The sequence below is a fragment of the Carcharodon carcharias genome, chromosome 12, assembly GCF_017639515.1.
Source record: "Carcharodon carcharias isolate sCarCar2 chromosome 12, sCarCar2.pri, whole genome shotgun sequence".
NCBI lineage: Eukaryota > Metazoa > Chordata > Chondrichthyes > Lamniformes > Lamnidae > Carcharodon > Carcharodon carcharias.
The window spans coordinates 25,749,866-25,765,504 of record NC_054478.1 but is presented as its reverse complement, the minus strand read 5'-3'; the positions used below and the strand labels follow the sequence as shown (position 1 = coordinate 25,765,504).

The following is a 15,639-nucleotide window of genomic DNA, read 5'->3' as shown; positions in this document are numbered from 1 at the left end:
TTTTACATGAGTAAGCGACAAACATTTTTGCTTTTTTGTGTCAGGGAGAAAGTAAATACCCGAATAATGTTTGATAAGTTCTGCACCGTTTTGACCAAAGGACTAATATTCTGAGTTGACATGGTTGTCGGGGAGCGGTCTACACTGGCTGTGCATAGAAAGGCAATTGCAGCTACGCCATCTGCTATTTTCCAAAATAGACAACTTCCTGTTTCGGCATAACTGGTTGGCCAGATTCCCTGGTAGAAAGGCAAAGGAATAAAGCTGGCTCTTACATCTCCAATTAATGTTGTGTCAACATGGCCTGATGGGATTTGATGACGCAGTGAGCATTTTGTAACCTTTTGTGGTTGATCCCGGCTGTTGAAAGTTATATGAGGTAAATTGAATTAGATTTCAACAGAAACAATTGTGTAGCTTCTTATGACTGGCCAGAAAGCAGTTTTGAGGAGGTAATTTTCCAGTCCCCGTTACTTTCTCAAACCCTGTTGTGTCCTCTCTACGAACACCAATTTAGCCTCAATCATTGATGCAAAATGAGCAAAATCTTTATTTAGGATTTCCATAGAAATATCACAACTGATTTGATTTATGAATATTAATATGTCCACAGAAGTTTATGAATATTCAACAAGTAAAGCGTATTAGGCAAGGTATGAAGTGTTTAAAGGCAGGTGGATATATGGAATTAAGATACACATCAGCTATCATCAAATTAGATGGTAGAACCATTCAGGAGGTTGAATGGTCCACCCTTACTCCTATGTGTCAGGGCCTCTGTACCACATGAAGGCGGAGCATCAGAGGTAGGAGCATTTTTGTTGGCAGTATCTGTTGATAAGGAATTCATGAATTATAGAATTCAGTATTTCCTCACTAATTTTATATTGAGTTGAACTTCCCGAACATGTTGGCTGCTTTTAGGAGGAGTGCCTTTGTGCACTGTGGCTTGTCATAGTCATGTGACCTCTGATGTCATCATTTGTGTATAAAGACATGAGGGCAGACATCGTTTCATTCACCATTTGGAACATGGTGTCAGAAGCTTGCAGCTGAAATTGAATGGATGTTGAGAGCTGAAAAAGGACCGTTCACACAAGAAAGAGCAGAAAATGATTAAAACTTTAATCTGCAACTTTGTGTGGGACATTGACTGCTGGGTGAGTCAGTATGCTGTGAATATTCTCTGGAGTTGAAGCGATAACTAACGAGGATTTGCACTATGCTGAGAAGCAGTGCAGGCCTTACAAGCACAAGGCAATGAAAAGAGGAAATATTTACAGAAGAGTCAGCAGAAAGATCAAGGCCTGAGTACAAGATGTAAATATTATGGAGGTCACCACACAAGAGAAAAGGAAACATAGAGATAAAAACAAAAAAACTGCGGATGCTGGAAATCCAAAACAAAAACAGAATTACCTGGAAAAACTCAGCAGGTCTGGCAGCATCGGCGGAGAAGAAAAGAGTTGACGTTTCGAGTCCTCATGACCCTTCGACAGAACTTGAGTGAGTCCAAGAAAGGGGTGAAATATAAGCTGATTTAAGGTGTGTGGTGGGGGGGGTAGGGGTGGGGTTTGGGTGGGGGGAGAGAGAGAGAAGTGGAGGGGGTTGGTGTAGTTGTAGGGACAAACAAGCAGTAATAGAAGCAGATCATCAAAAGATGTCACAAACAACAGAACAAAAGAACACATAGGTGTTAAAGTTGGTGATGTTATCCAAACAAATGTGCTAAATAAGAATGGATGGTAGGGCACTCAAGGTATAGCTCTAGTGGGGGTGGGGGAGCATAAAAGATTTAAAAATATTTAAAAATAATGGAAATAGGTGGGAAAAGAAAAATCTATATAATTTATTGGAAAAAAACAAAAGGAAGGGGGTGGGGATAGAGGAGGGAGCTCAAGACCTAAAGTTGTTGAATTCAATATTCAGTCCGGAAGGCTGTAAAGTGTCTAGTCGGAAGATGAGGTGTTGTTCCTCCAGTATGCGTTGGGCTTCACTGGAACAATGCAGCAAGCCAAGGACAGACATGTGGGCAAGAGAGCAGGGTGGTGTGTTAAAATGGCAAGCGACAGGGAGGTTTGGGTCATTCTTGCGGACAGACCGTAGGTGTTCTGCAAAGCGGTTGCCCAGTTTACGTTTGGTCTCTCCAATGTAGAGATCAAATGTAGACCAAATGTAGAGACATTGGAGAGACCAAACGTAAACTGGGCGACCGCTTTGCAGAACACCTGCGGTCTGTCCGCAAGAATGACCCAAACCTCCCTGTCACTTGCCATTTTAACACACCACCCTGCTCTCTTGCCCACATGTCTGTCCTTGGCTTGCTGCATTGTTCCAGTGAAGCCCAACGCACACTGGAGGAACAACACCTCATCTTCCGACTAGGCACTTTACAGCCTTCCGGACTGAATATTGAATTCAACAACTTTAGGTCTTGAGCTCCCTCCTCCATCCCCACCCCCTTTCTGTTTCCCCCTTCCTTTTGTTTTTTTCCAATAAATTATATAGATTTTTCTTTTCCCACCTATTTCCATTATTTTTAAATATTTTTAAATCTTCTATGCTCCCCCCACCCCCACTAAAGCTATACCTTGAGTGCCCTACCATCCATTCTTAATTAGCACATTTGTTTAGATAATATCACCAACTTTAACACCTATGTGTTCTTTTGTTCTGTTGTTTGTGACATCTTTTGATGATCTGCTTCTATTATTGCTTGTTTGTCCCTACAACCGCACCAACCCCCTCCACTTCTCTCTCTCTCCCCCCACCCAAACCCTCCCCCCCACACACACCTTAAACCAGCTTATATCTCACCCCTTTCTTGGACTCACTCAAGTTCTGTCGAAGGGTCATGAGGACTTGAAACATCAACTCTTTTCTTCTCCGCCGATGCTGCCAGACCTGCTGAGTTTTTCCAGGTAATTCTGTTTTTGTTTTAGAAAAGGAAACATGTTCAGCGTGGAGAAAGCAGTGCTCTAACTGCAAGAAGCTTTTCACGTAAACTGTTTTACTGGAGAGAAGAAAAGCAAGCCTATAAAGATGTTTGCTCGAGAGATGTCAGACAATGATTCTGACAAATCACCCTGCACCCTAGAACAGCTTTATATGGTCAAGTCTCAAGGTGAAAAATGGTTTGTGACTACAAAATGATGACTGCAGAAGGAGAGAATCAAATTAATACGAAGCTTCAGATAGGCACTGGTGCTATGTGCAACATCATGAGCTTCTCAGGCTTGTGTGAAGTGGCTCAAGATGGTGATCCGAAAATGAAACTGTTGAAGATAAAGCTGAGGCTCTATGATGGAGCAGTGCTTATCCCTAGAGGGAAGACTAAGCTGAGAGCCCAATGCAATGGGAAGAAAGAAGATTTGCAGCTCCAGATAATAGACAAGAAGCAAAACCCCCTCATCACAGCTGAAACAAGTCAAAACCTTGGACTGGTAACACTTCATGTGGGGAGATGAAGGCATAGTGGTAATGTCACTGGACCGGTAATTCAGAGGCCCCGAGTAATGTCCCAGGGACACGGGTTCAAATCCCACCATGGCAGCTGGTGGAATTTAAACTCAATTAATAAAAAAATAAAATCTACAATATAAAAGCTAGTCTCAGTAATGGTGACCGTGAAACCATTGTCGATTGTCGCAAAAAACCATCCGGTTCACTAATGCCCTTTAGGGAAGGAAATCTGCCATCTTTACCTGGTCTGGCCTATGTGTGAAGTCAGACCCCTAGCAATGTGGTTGACTCTTAACTGCCCTCTGAAATGAACTAGTGCCCACTCAGTTCAAGGGCAATTAGGGATGGACAGCAAATGCTGGCTTTGCCAGTGACGCCCACATCCCATGAAAGAATAAAAAAAAATAATGTATCAGAAGAGGTTTGCAGTGTTTTGCATGGCATCAAGCCATTGACTGCTGAACAAATCCTAAGGCATTACAGAGATGCTTTCATGGGCCTTGGATGTCTTCCTGGTGAATATCATCTTTAAGTAGATGAGAGTGTGAGACATATTCAGCATCTTCCGAGCACAGTGCCAGCTACATGAAAGCCTGAAAGGGAAGATAGAGGAACTTGAAAGGATAGGACTAATTAAGGAAGTGACAACTCCTACTGACTGAATTACCAACATGGTAGCAGTGAATAAACGCGGAAAGCTGAGAGAGAGTGTGCATAGGTGATTGACTACTTCGCAAAGTTCTCGCCTAATTCAACATCAACATTCACATAGCTCACTGCACAGAATGTTCAATGATATTGATCTTTATCCGATCTCGCCCTTGGCCGGTTTTCTTGGGCAGCAGCACAGCCTCGGTGTTGGGCAGGACCCCACCCTGGGTAATGGTGACCCTTCCCAGCAGCTGGTGGAGCTCGTCATTGCGGATGGCGAGCTGCGGGTGGCGGGGGGGGGGTCGGTGGTGATGCGGGTCTTGTTGTCCCGGGCTGTGTTGCCAGCCAGCCCGAGGATCTCGGTCATTGGGTACTCGAGGACGGCGGCCAGGATGGCCGGGGGCTCTGGCCCCGACCCGCTCGGCACAGTGACCTTTGCGCAGCAGCTGGTGGATATGGCCGACGGGGAACTGGAGCCCGGCTCTGGAGGAACGAATCTTGGCCTTGGCGCGCCCTTTGCCTCCAGTTTTACCGCGGCCAGACATCTCTCTCTCAGAACAATCTTTTCCGACTGACAGCCGGAGGATGCTGTTCAATGGTATTGGTGCACAGAACAAGAAGCAACTTTCACTTACTTCAACAATAAGTAACGGCAATGCCAGAGCTGAGGTATTATGATGTCAACAATGAAGTCAACCTGCAGTGTGATGCCAGTGAGACAGGATTTGGAGTAACCCTCATGCAGCAAGGACGACCAGTTGCGTTTGTGTCCGTTGTGTTAACACAAACTGAACAATGCTAAGTCAAAATTGAGAAAGAGTGTCTGGCTATTTGCTTCTGAGCATTTTAATCAGTACCTATGACGGTATTATTAAATAAGCTACAGCAGGGCACTTGGATAAGTTCAAGGTAATCAGGCAGAGTCAACATGGTTTTGTGAAAGGGAAATCATGTTTAACCAACTTATTGGAGCTCTTTGAGGAAGTAGCATGTGCTGTGGATAAAGGGGAACTGGTGGATGTACTGTACTTAGATTTCCAGAAGGCATTTGATAAAGTGCCGCATCAAAGAAAATAAAAGTTCATGGTGTAAGGGTAACATATTGGCATGGATAGAAGGTTGGCCGGCTAACAGGAAGTAGAGAGTAGGCATAAATGGGTTAGAAAGATGAAACGAGTGGTGTGCCATAGGGATCAGTGCTGGGACCTCAGTTGTTTACAATTTATATAAATCACTGGGATGGATGGGATTATTGCCAAATTTGCTGATGACACAAAGATAGGTACGAAAGTAAGTGGTGAAGAGGACATAAGGAGGCTACAAAAAGATATAGATGGGTTAAGTGAGTGGGTAAAGATCTGGCAAATGGAGTATAATACGGGAAAAAGTGCAATTATCCATTTTGGCAGGAAGAATAAAAGAGAGGCATATTATCTAAATGGTGAGAGATTTCAGAACTCTGAGCTGCAGAGGGATCTGGGTGTCTTAGTGCATGAATCTCAAAAGTCCAGTGTGCAGGTACAACAAATAATTAGAGAAGCTAATAGAATGTTATAATTTATTGCAAGGGGAATTGAATACAAAAGTAGGGAGGTTATATTTCAGTTATATAGTGAGACCACATCTGGAGTACTGTGTACAGTATTAGTCACCTTATTTAAGGAAGGATATAAATGCATTGGAAGCAGTTCAGAAAAGGTTTACCAGACTAACACTTGGAATGAGCAGGTGTATTGTGAGGAAAGGTTGGACAAGCTAGGCTTGTATCTGCTGGAGTTTAGAAGAGTAAGAGGCAATTTGATTGAAACGTATAAGTTCCTGAGGGTTCTTAACAGGGTGGATGTGGAGAGGATGTTTCCTCTTGTGGGAGAATCTAGAACTAGGGGTCACTGTTTAAAAATGAGGCATTGCCCATTTAAAACAGAGATGATGTGAAATTTTTCCTCTGAGGTTTGTGAGTCTTTAGAACTCCCTTCCTGAAAATGTGATGGAAGCAGAGTCTTTGGATATTTTTAAGGCAGAGGTTGGTAGATTCTTGGTAAGCAAGGGGGTAATAGGTTATCAAGGATAGATTTTTACTTACTATCAGATTAGCCATGATCTTATTAAATGACGGGGCAGGCTTGAGGAGCTGAATGGCCTACTCCTGCTCCTTGCTCATATGTTTGTATTGTACAGTCTGACCACAAGCCGGTTCAAAGCATCTATCTCTGAATGCATCAATCTGCTCCAAAGCATCTGCAAAGGATGTTACTTTCTTTGCAGAGATCTCATTTCAAGGTTAAGTACAAACAGGGGAAGTGGATGTAGATTGCTGGCATGCTGTCATGGTGCTAGAAGAAAGCATGAAATCTTCCAGGTACAATGAGAAGCAAGAGCACAATATGCTCTGGAAGTTAACAACACAGCAGAGACAAGTTTCTGTGCCCGCTGGCATCGGGCATGCTTGGCAGCATGACTGGACAATATGACAAGAAGGCCAGAAATCGGTTTCACAACGTTGTGAAACCAGTTTGTGAGCATCCTCTCAGCCCGTCGATGGTGGTCTGCGTTCCCTGCCATCGAACACCGGGAACCTCGTTGTAATATATCTGCATACCATTATAAGGCCAATCTGTCGAATCCTTCCCCCATGCAGGAATACATAATTAATGCAGCGGGTTTGAGATGATATGGCGTGAGAATCAGCCATTGCGGCTGACAGTAAAACGTCATTTTACTCACCCACTACCGCACTTAGTGCAAATCTGGGATAATTCAGCCCATCGAATCTAACAGACTAGCATCTTATTCAGATCAAGCAAACTATGCAATGAGATGCAACTCTCCAAGTGCTAGAGGAAGTCCTGATGACAGCATGGCCTGAAACCATCAAGCACACACCTATTGCTTTAAGACAGTATTGGACAGATAGAGATGAAGTGATTGCCCAACATTGCATCTTGCATAAAAGAGCTAGAGTCATTGGGCGGGATTTTCCACACCTGCCCCCCCCACCCCCCCACCAGGATCGTCCAGTCCCGCTGCAAGTCAGTGGGCTTCTGGCTGGAGGGGCCGCCTCGCCCGCGGGTGTCCCGCTTGCGATGGGGCTGGAAAATCCCGGCCATTATCCCTAAGGAGATGAGAAGGAGATGCTGAAGCAATCAAGGAATTCATTCTAGTCTGAGGAAAACAAGAGAAGTGCTGTACTGGCCAAACATGAGCAATGAGATCAGGGACTGCAGTGCTTGCAATGAACAGCAAGCTAAAGAGCCACTCATGACTCATGACATCCTGGACAAACCATGGATAAAGATTGGAGTAGACATCTTCACTCTCTTTGGAACTATCTATCTTATCATAGCTGACTGTTATTCAGACTGCTGGGAATTAGTCCTGTTGACGTCAACGGCTGTCAGTGAGATTGTAGAATGCCTAAAAGCACTCTTCCATCATTATGGCAATCCCGGCATTGTGATGAGCAACAATGGCCCTTAGTTCACGGGTGAAGAATTTGGGTGGCTCATAAATAATTGGGAAATTTAGCATTACCCACACTATCCCCAATCAAGTAGAAAGGCTGAGGCAACAGTGAAAATTGCAAAGGGATATTCATAAAAATCGACTAGACCCAGAGCAGACGTGTACAATGTAATATTAGAATGGAGAAACACACTTGCCGAAGGCATGGAAGTTAGTCCAGCTCAGTGACTAATGTCATGTCACACCCAAACGACTCTTCCAATAGCTAAAAAACTACTGAAGCCAGAAATACTAACAGGAGTGAGTGACAAAAGCAAAATGAAATGACAGAAAGCCAAAGTTCATTTGATAAAGTCACCAAATCATTTTCAGAGCTGAGAGTTGGAGAGCTGGTCAAAGTATAAACAGTCAACACTCTCAACTAAAGTCAGCCCACTTGGTAACTTGGGACCAGTATAGAGAAGTTGTCACAAAAACAAAAATAGCTGGAAAAACTCATCAGGTCTGAAAGCATCTGCGGAGAGGAATACAGTTAACATTTCAAGTCTGAATGACTCTTCATTAGAACTAAAGAAATATAGAAATGTGGTGAAATATAAGCTGGCTGAGGGCGTGGGACAGGTAGAGCTGGATAGAAGGCCAGTGATAGGTGGAGCAAAGAAGAGATTGCCAAAGATGTCATAGACAAAAGGACAAAGGGGTGTTGACAGTGGTGATATTATCTAAGGAATGTGCTAATGGTGATGGCCCTAGTGGGGGTTGGTGGAGGGGGATCAAAATGGGCTAAAAGGTGGAGATAAAACGATAGATCGAAATAAATTTAAAAATAGGTGGGAAAAGAAAAATATATTTTAAAAATATAAATTATTGGAAAAGGGGGATTGGAAATGGGGTGGGGATGGAGGAGAGAGTTCATGGTCTAAAATTGTTGAACTCAATATTCAGTCCGGAAGGCTGTAAAGTGCCTAGTCGGAAGATGAGGTGTTGTTCCTCCAGTTTGCGTTGAGCTTCACTGGAACAATGCAGCAAGCCAAGGACAGACATGTGGGCAAGAGAGCAGGGTGGAGTGTTGAAATGGCAAGCGACAGGGAGGTCCGGGTCATGCTTGCGGACAGACCAAAGGTGTTCTGCAAAGCGGTCACCCAGTCTGCGTTTGGTCTGTCCAATGTAAAAGAGACTGCATTGGGAGCAACGAATGCAGTCGACTAAATTAAGGGAAGTGCAAGTGAAATGCTGCTTCACTTGAAAGGAATGTTTGGGCCCTTAAACGGTGAGGAGGGGGGAAGTAAGGGGGCAGGTGTAACGCCTTCAGCGGTTGCATGGAAATGTGCCGTGAGAGGGGGTTGACTTGTAGGGGGTGATGGGGAGTGGACCAGGGTGTCCCAGAGCTAACGATCCCTGTGGAATTCCACCAGAGGAGGTGAAGGGAAGATGTGTTTGGTGGTGGCATCATTCTGGAGTTGGCGGAAATGGCAGAGGATGGCCCTTTGAATGTGGAGGCTGGTGGGATGATAAGCGAGGACAAGGGGGACCCTAAAATGTTTCTGGGAGGGAGAGGAAGGAGTGAGGGAGGATGCGCAGGAGATGGGCTGGACATGGTTGAGGGTCCTGTCAACCACCGTGTGTGGAAATCCTCAGTTAAGGAAGAAGGAAGACATGTCAGAGGATCTGTTTTGGAAAGTGGCATCATCAGAACAGAAGCAACGGAGGCGAAGGAACTGAGAGAATGGGATGGAGTCCTTACGGGAAGCGGGGTGCGAGGAGCTGTAGTTGAGGTAGCTGTGGGAATCGGTAGGCTTGTAATGAAGTTGTCACCTTGATTGGACACAGTGAAAGTGAAGGATCAGATATATCATCATAACTGCTGACTTATACGTGCAACTGGAGAAGTTGCTGCTTCATTGCAGACAGCTGAGGAAGAAGGATATGAGGAATGACCATTAATCCCAGAGGTCAACCATTCTGCAGCAGCAACAGTTACCACAGCAACAACACTCGCCATGGCAATGACATTCCCTGGATAGACAACATTACTCCAGGAACAAGTGGATGAACAGCCAGTAACAACCCACACATCTTATTAGAAGATGTGAGCACTTCAATGCATGTGTAGGGACAGACGAAAGTGGAGTGGACTAGAATGAACCAACAGTTTTCTTTGCAAGCATAATGACTTTTATTGTAGACCATATATGTCCATGATTTGCAATTGTAAATTATAGTGTATGCAGGTTGTTTTTTAACTTTTGGGCCCTTTGGAAGAGTAGCTTTGTGCATTGGCTTGCCATTGTCTTGTGATCTCTGATGGCATCCAGAGTGAAAGGCTCGAGAACAGAAGCTTCATCCATCACTTGGAACAGAGAGATCCACATTCTCACCACTTGGAACAGCCGTGGGTAGTGCGCAACCTTACACAAAATGTACGAAAGCTTCATTAGCCAGCTAAGTTAGGACAATTTAAGCCAATCTTTGAATTTTCTATCTCCTTCTCAATAAACGTCCTATTCAACTTTTGGTTCTTGTCTTTAAAAATTCCCAATGTCAGATAGGGATTTCTTAAATGGACACTTTCCTTTTAGTCCTGCTATCTAATTGCAAAAAATAGGAATTGCTCTTTGCAAACCCCTTTCATATGATTTCAATCAAAATGATAAAGTAGAACAAGGAAACCATGAAAGGTATCCCTCATGTTGCCTTTTGCTCTTTTGTTATTCACTTTTAATTGGTGGTCACTGGTTCTTGACCCTTCCTCCAAAAAGAACAGTTTCTCCCTATCTGTCCAGACCCCTCGTGATTTTCAGCACCTTGATGAAATCTCCTCTCAACTTTCTCTGTTCCAAAGAGAACAGCCCCAGCTTCTCCAATCTATTCATGTAATTGAAGTCCCTCATCTTGTCCTGTTACCATCAACCATCTCCATAAGCCCATATGACAATAACAGAGCGAGAAGCAGTTTTAAAGCTGTGTACAGAGTTCTGCATCCATCTTCCACCATTGAGTTGGCATTGCTAATGGTAGTCGCAGTCACCTCTACCCTCATCTTTAATACCTCTGCCTTCTTGCAGGCCGCCACATGCAGGTTCATAAACTTTTCTGCCTTCAGATATATCAAGAATATGGCTAATGTAGGGCCAATGTTCCCAAATCCTTTCTCACTGCCTGGCAACAGGATAAGTGACAGGGCTACTCAATTTCACCTCCCTGCAGGATTTCCAAAAATTCAAAGGCAAATGGCACTCAAGGTGCTCAACCCCACCCATGATAAAGCCACATTTTTTTGGGGCAGCCCTTCCTCTTGACTTCCACAGCCACCCATCGTACTGTGACATACTGTGTCTGCCACAAGAAAGGTCTACAGTTTGCAGTGCAGAAATTTCAACAGCAGTCCATGAACACTCTCAGCAGGAATTATCTTCTGGTAAATTTTATGTAAAAGGACAATTTCAGATGTGAAAATCCATATGAGAAAAGTCAATGGCATCACCTGAAGTGGATTGTAACTTTAACCCCTTATGGGGCTATTCTGGATCAGGAGCACTTCTGTGATTATCATCCTCACTTCAGTTCAAAACAACCAACCCTTACAGACCACGTGTTTGGGTCTGAAGAATTAATCTGTTTCTCCCTCAAGAAGGATAATTAACAGAAAATATTGCCTTCTTCCAGATAGCCATCTTTAATAAGCATCAGCTTGGTTACAATTACCCAGATGTAAGGGTTTGGGGGGAGGGGGTCTCTCTTTAAATAGGAGAGGTAAACTTTGCAGTAAGTACACTTAGGAATATACAGAGAGGAGTTCTTTGGAGTTGTATACAGAATACTACCTGAGATATTATATTTTGCTAACGTATTTTTAAAAATTATTAAAGAACCAAACATGCAATACACTTTACGTGGCTTAGGACACGCAACATTAAAGATTATAAAAAGATGGAAAACATAATCTTTATCCTAATATAGAATCCAAAAGTTAAAACTCTACAATGCTATAGTCATAAATATCTTAGAATATCCATCAAAATCTTAAGTAAAGTGTTATCTTAGATGCTTCGAGCAGCAAGCTGCCTGCTTAGCAGGGCACCTCTACCCAATTAAGATTAGAAGTGTCCAACCACATAGTTGGCTCTAATGAGAAGCCTTGAATTGAGAATTTCAACACTTATGAGTGTTTTTTTTATTATTAAGGGATGTGGCTTCGCTGGCTAGCCCAGCATTTATTGCCCATCCCTAATTACCATTGAGAAGGTGATGGTGAGCTGCCTTCTTGAAGTGCGGCAGTCCATGTGGTGTAGGTACAACCACAGTGCAGTTAGGGAGAGAGTGCCAGGATTTTGATCCAGTGACAGTGAAGGAATGGTGATATGGGGAGTTTTTGCAGTGCATCTTGTAGATGCTACACACTGTTGCCACTGTGCATCGGTGGTGGAGGGGGTGAATGGTTGTGGACGGGATGCCAATTAAGGGGGCTGCTTTGTCCTGGATGGTGTCAAGCTTCTTGAGTGTTGTTCGAACTGTACTCATCCAGGCAAGTGGAGAGTATTCCATCACACTCCTGACTTGTGCCTTGTAGATGATAGACAGGCTTTGGGGAGTCAGGAGGTGAGTTACTCACCAATGGATTCGTAGTCTCTGACTTGCTCTTGTAGCTACAGTATTTATATGGCTAGTCCAGTCCTGTTTCTGGTCAATGGTAATGCCCAGGATGTTGATTGTGGGGGATTCAGCGATGGTAATGCCATTGAATGTCAAGGGTCGATGGTTAGATTCTCTCTTGTTGGAGATAATCATTGTCTGGCACTTGTGTAGCGCGAATGTTACTTGCCATTTGTCAGCCCAAGCCTGGATGTCGTCCAGGTCTTGCTGCATGTGGACATGAGCTGCTTCAGTATCTGAGGAGTTGTGAATGGTGTTGAACATCGTGCAATCATCAGTGGACATCCTCACTTTTGACCTTATGATGAAGCGATGGTCATTGATGAAGTAGCAGAATCTGGTTGGGCCTAGGACACTATCTGAGGAACTCCTGCAATAATGTTCTAGAGCTGACATCCAACAATCACAAACATCTTCCTTTGTGCTAGGTATGCAGAGAGTTTTCCCCCTGATTCCCATTGATTCCAGTTTTGCTGGGCTCCTTGATGCCACACTCAGTCAAATATAGCCGCTGTCACCTTACCTCAGGAGTTCAGCTCTTTTGTCCATGTTTAAACCAAGGCTGTAATGAGGTCAGGAGCTGAGTGGCTCTGGCAGAAACCAAACTGGGCATCAGTGAGCAGGTTATTGCTAAACACGTGCCACTTGAAAGCACTGTTGATGCCCCCTTCCATTGCTTTACTGATTACTTTAATGGTGAACTTCCTATCTCTATCCTGTTTCTAATTGGATTAGCTCATCTTTAGCAGATGTGGGTGTTGCATCTTTGTGCAAGTTCGTCCCCTTTTCATTATCCTTATAAGGCTCTATCATTCACTATTATTAATAATTATTACATTGTTGAGAATTGTCTTATTATGTAGTGTGAGCTTTTATCTGGTCAATAATGTTTGTAGTGACTTACAGAAGCAATTTCTATAACTTCTGTTTATTTATTTCTTAACATTAGAATTTTATTTTATAAAAGGTTTTTAAACTTTACACAGCAGGTCAGCTTGGATTTTTTTTACTATGAGGTCATCCAAAAGCGACATCCCCATAGCATTGTTCTTTCGTAAGGATGATATGTAATATTCAATTTCTGTGTTTAATTTGATTAAGTCCACAAGGCATCAGTGATACCTAGTACTCATCTTTTAAGAATTACTTCTTCAAACTTAAAACATTAATGATGACATATTACAGACAAAATTGATATTGATGAATATTAATAGTCTTTTAACATCCCCTTTGCTGAAGATGACATTGTTTAGCTATCTGTTGTTTTCCTTGTAACAGCCTGGGCTGGGATACCCATGTTCAAAAAAGGCTCTTAAAGAGATTCCAGCAATTCTGAGATCATTAAGTAATGACCGTATGTTCTAAGGCAATTTGAGAGATGTCCCTGTGTGTGCAAAGATGTCTGAGTGAAAACTTTAACCCTTTTCTGTTCCTTAAAAAAGGCTGACCACTTATTCAATTCATTTGTATTAACTAAAATGTAATGTCCTCATTATATATAAATACTACCTAATTATCTATATTCCAACTAATTATATCTATATTTCGTCACATGTCAAGAAGATTAATAGAACGCTATATTTTATTACGAGAGGGATTGAACATGCTTCAGTTACACAGGGCATTGGTGAGACCACACCTCGAATACTGTGTGCAGTTTTGGTCTCCTTACTCAAGGAAGGATGTATGTATATTGGATGTGGTTCAAAGGAGGTCTATTAGATTGATACCTGGAATGGGTGGGTTGTCTTAAGGGGAACGGTTGGACAGACTGAGCTTGTTCCCACTGGAGTTTAGAAGAGTGAGGGGTAATTTGATTAATTAAATAAGATCCTGAATGGCCTTGACAAGGTGGACGTCAAAAAGATGCTTCCTCTTGTGGGTGAGTCCAGAACTAGGGGGCACTGTTTTAAAATTAGGAGTCACCCTTACAGGACAGAGATGAGGAGAATTTTTTTTCCCTCAGAAGGTTGTGTGACTTTGGAACTCTATGCCTCAGTAGGTGGTGAAGGCCTCACCGGGTAAGTGAAAAAACGATATGAGTAGTGGTATTTCACCGGCGGCCGAGGCCTCACACTTATTCTACACCTCTCATGTCTCTTCACAGTGCCAGACTAGAGTCAAGCTCAACAGGGTCTTCTTTCCCCGCTAATTCTGCCAAGCCCATTCCCTTGGCTGTGGTTTCGCTAGATAGTAGGTAGGGACAGTGGGAATCTCGTTCATCCATTCATGCGCGTCACTAATTAGGTGACAAGGCATTTGGCTAATTTAGTACGCACAATTTATGTAGCGTCCAATCCGAGTATTTACGTGGCTCGTCCACGTTGTGTCTTAACTCCAGGAAAACACAGCCAAGGGCGGTGAGGAAGTCACCACCGAGGGCAGTGAATCAGGTGGAAGCGGAGCTCTGGGTCACCTGATCTTGATTTTCAGTACGTCAAATTTGGTAAGCGTGGGATGTTCGTCACTTAGGTACTGATGAAACTAGGTAGCCGGTCACATGGTTAGTGGTCCGAAGACCTACCCTGAATTACATCACCTGAATGTGTGTTACTTTATTAATTATTTATTTACATTAACCCAAGGAAAAAGCCGTATTTAGTTAACATAGTTATAATTAACACCGTGTAACCACTCCCAAATAATTAAACAAGGTAAAAACCAACCGTTATGCCAGACTATACAAGTTCATTTAACCATTGGTTAACCATTGGTGGAGGCAGGGTCATTGAATATTTTTAAGGCAGAGGTAGATAGATTCTTGTTAGGTAATGGAATCAAAGGTTATTGGGTGTAAACGGAAATGTGGAAATCGAAATACAAGAAGGTCAGCCATGAACTTAGTGAATGGTAGAGCAGGCTCGAGGCGCTGAATGGCTTGCTCCTGTTCCTATTTCTTATATCCTTATGTTCACACCGACATTGTCACTTGTCCCAACAGAATCATGGACAGCAGGAATTTCTGCCTGCCCTTATGTTTTCAGTCTATCTGTGTCTTAGTGCTGTCAGCCACTTTGGTGTCAGCCATGGCTCAGTGGTAGCACTCTCACCCCTAAATCAGAAGGTACAATGTGGGTTCTTAGTCTGGGGCTAATTTGAAATAGAGCAGCAGAGTTATCCCTGGTGTCCTGACCGATATTTATCCCTCAATTAACATCACTAAAACAGATTAACCCAGAATTTCTACAATGCTATTTGTGGGATCTTGCTGTGTGCAATGTGGCTGCCATGTTTCCCACATTACAACAGTAAATGCCTTCAAAAGTATTCCTTTGGCAATATAGTCCTTTGGGATGTCCTAAGGCCATGAATGGTGCTATATAAATGTTCTTTCTTTCTTAATGGCTTTATTTGTCACCTCTATTGTTACAAAAGGGATAGTAGCAAGTTAAAGAGCACCATCCAGCCACA

The 15,639-nt window shown here is 43.2% G+C and overlaps 1 protein-coding gene across 1 annotated transcript; it reads right to left on the bottom strand.

The window, feature by feature from the left end:
- Positions 1–4,235: 4,235 nt before the first annotated feature.
- Positions 4,236–4,658, bottom strand: LOC121285111 (histone H2A-like). The gene has a single exon (XM_041201268.1). The coding sequence runs from the start codon at positions 4,656–4,658 to the stop codon at positions 4,236–4,238; it is 423 nt and encodes a 140-aa protein (XP_041057202.1).
- Positions 4,659–15,639: the final 10,981 nt, after the last annotated feature.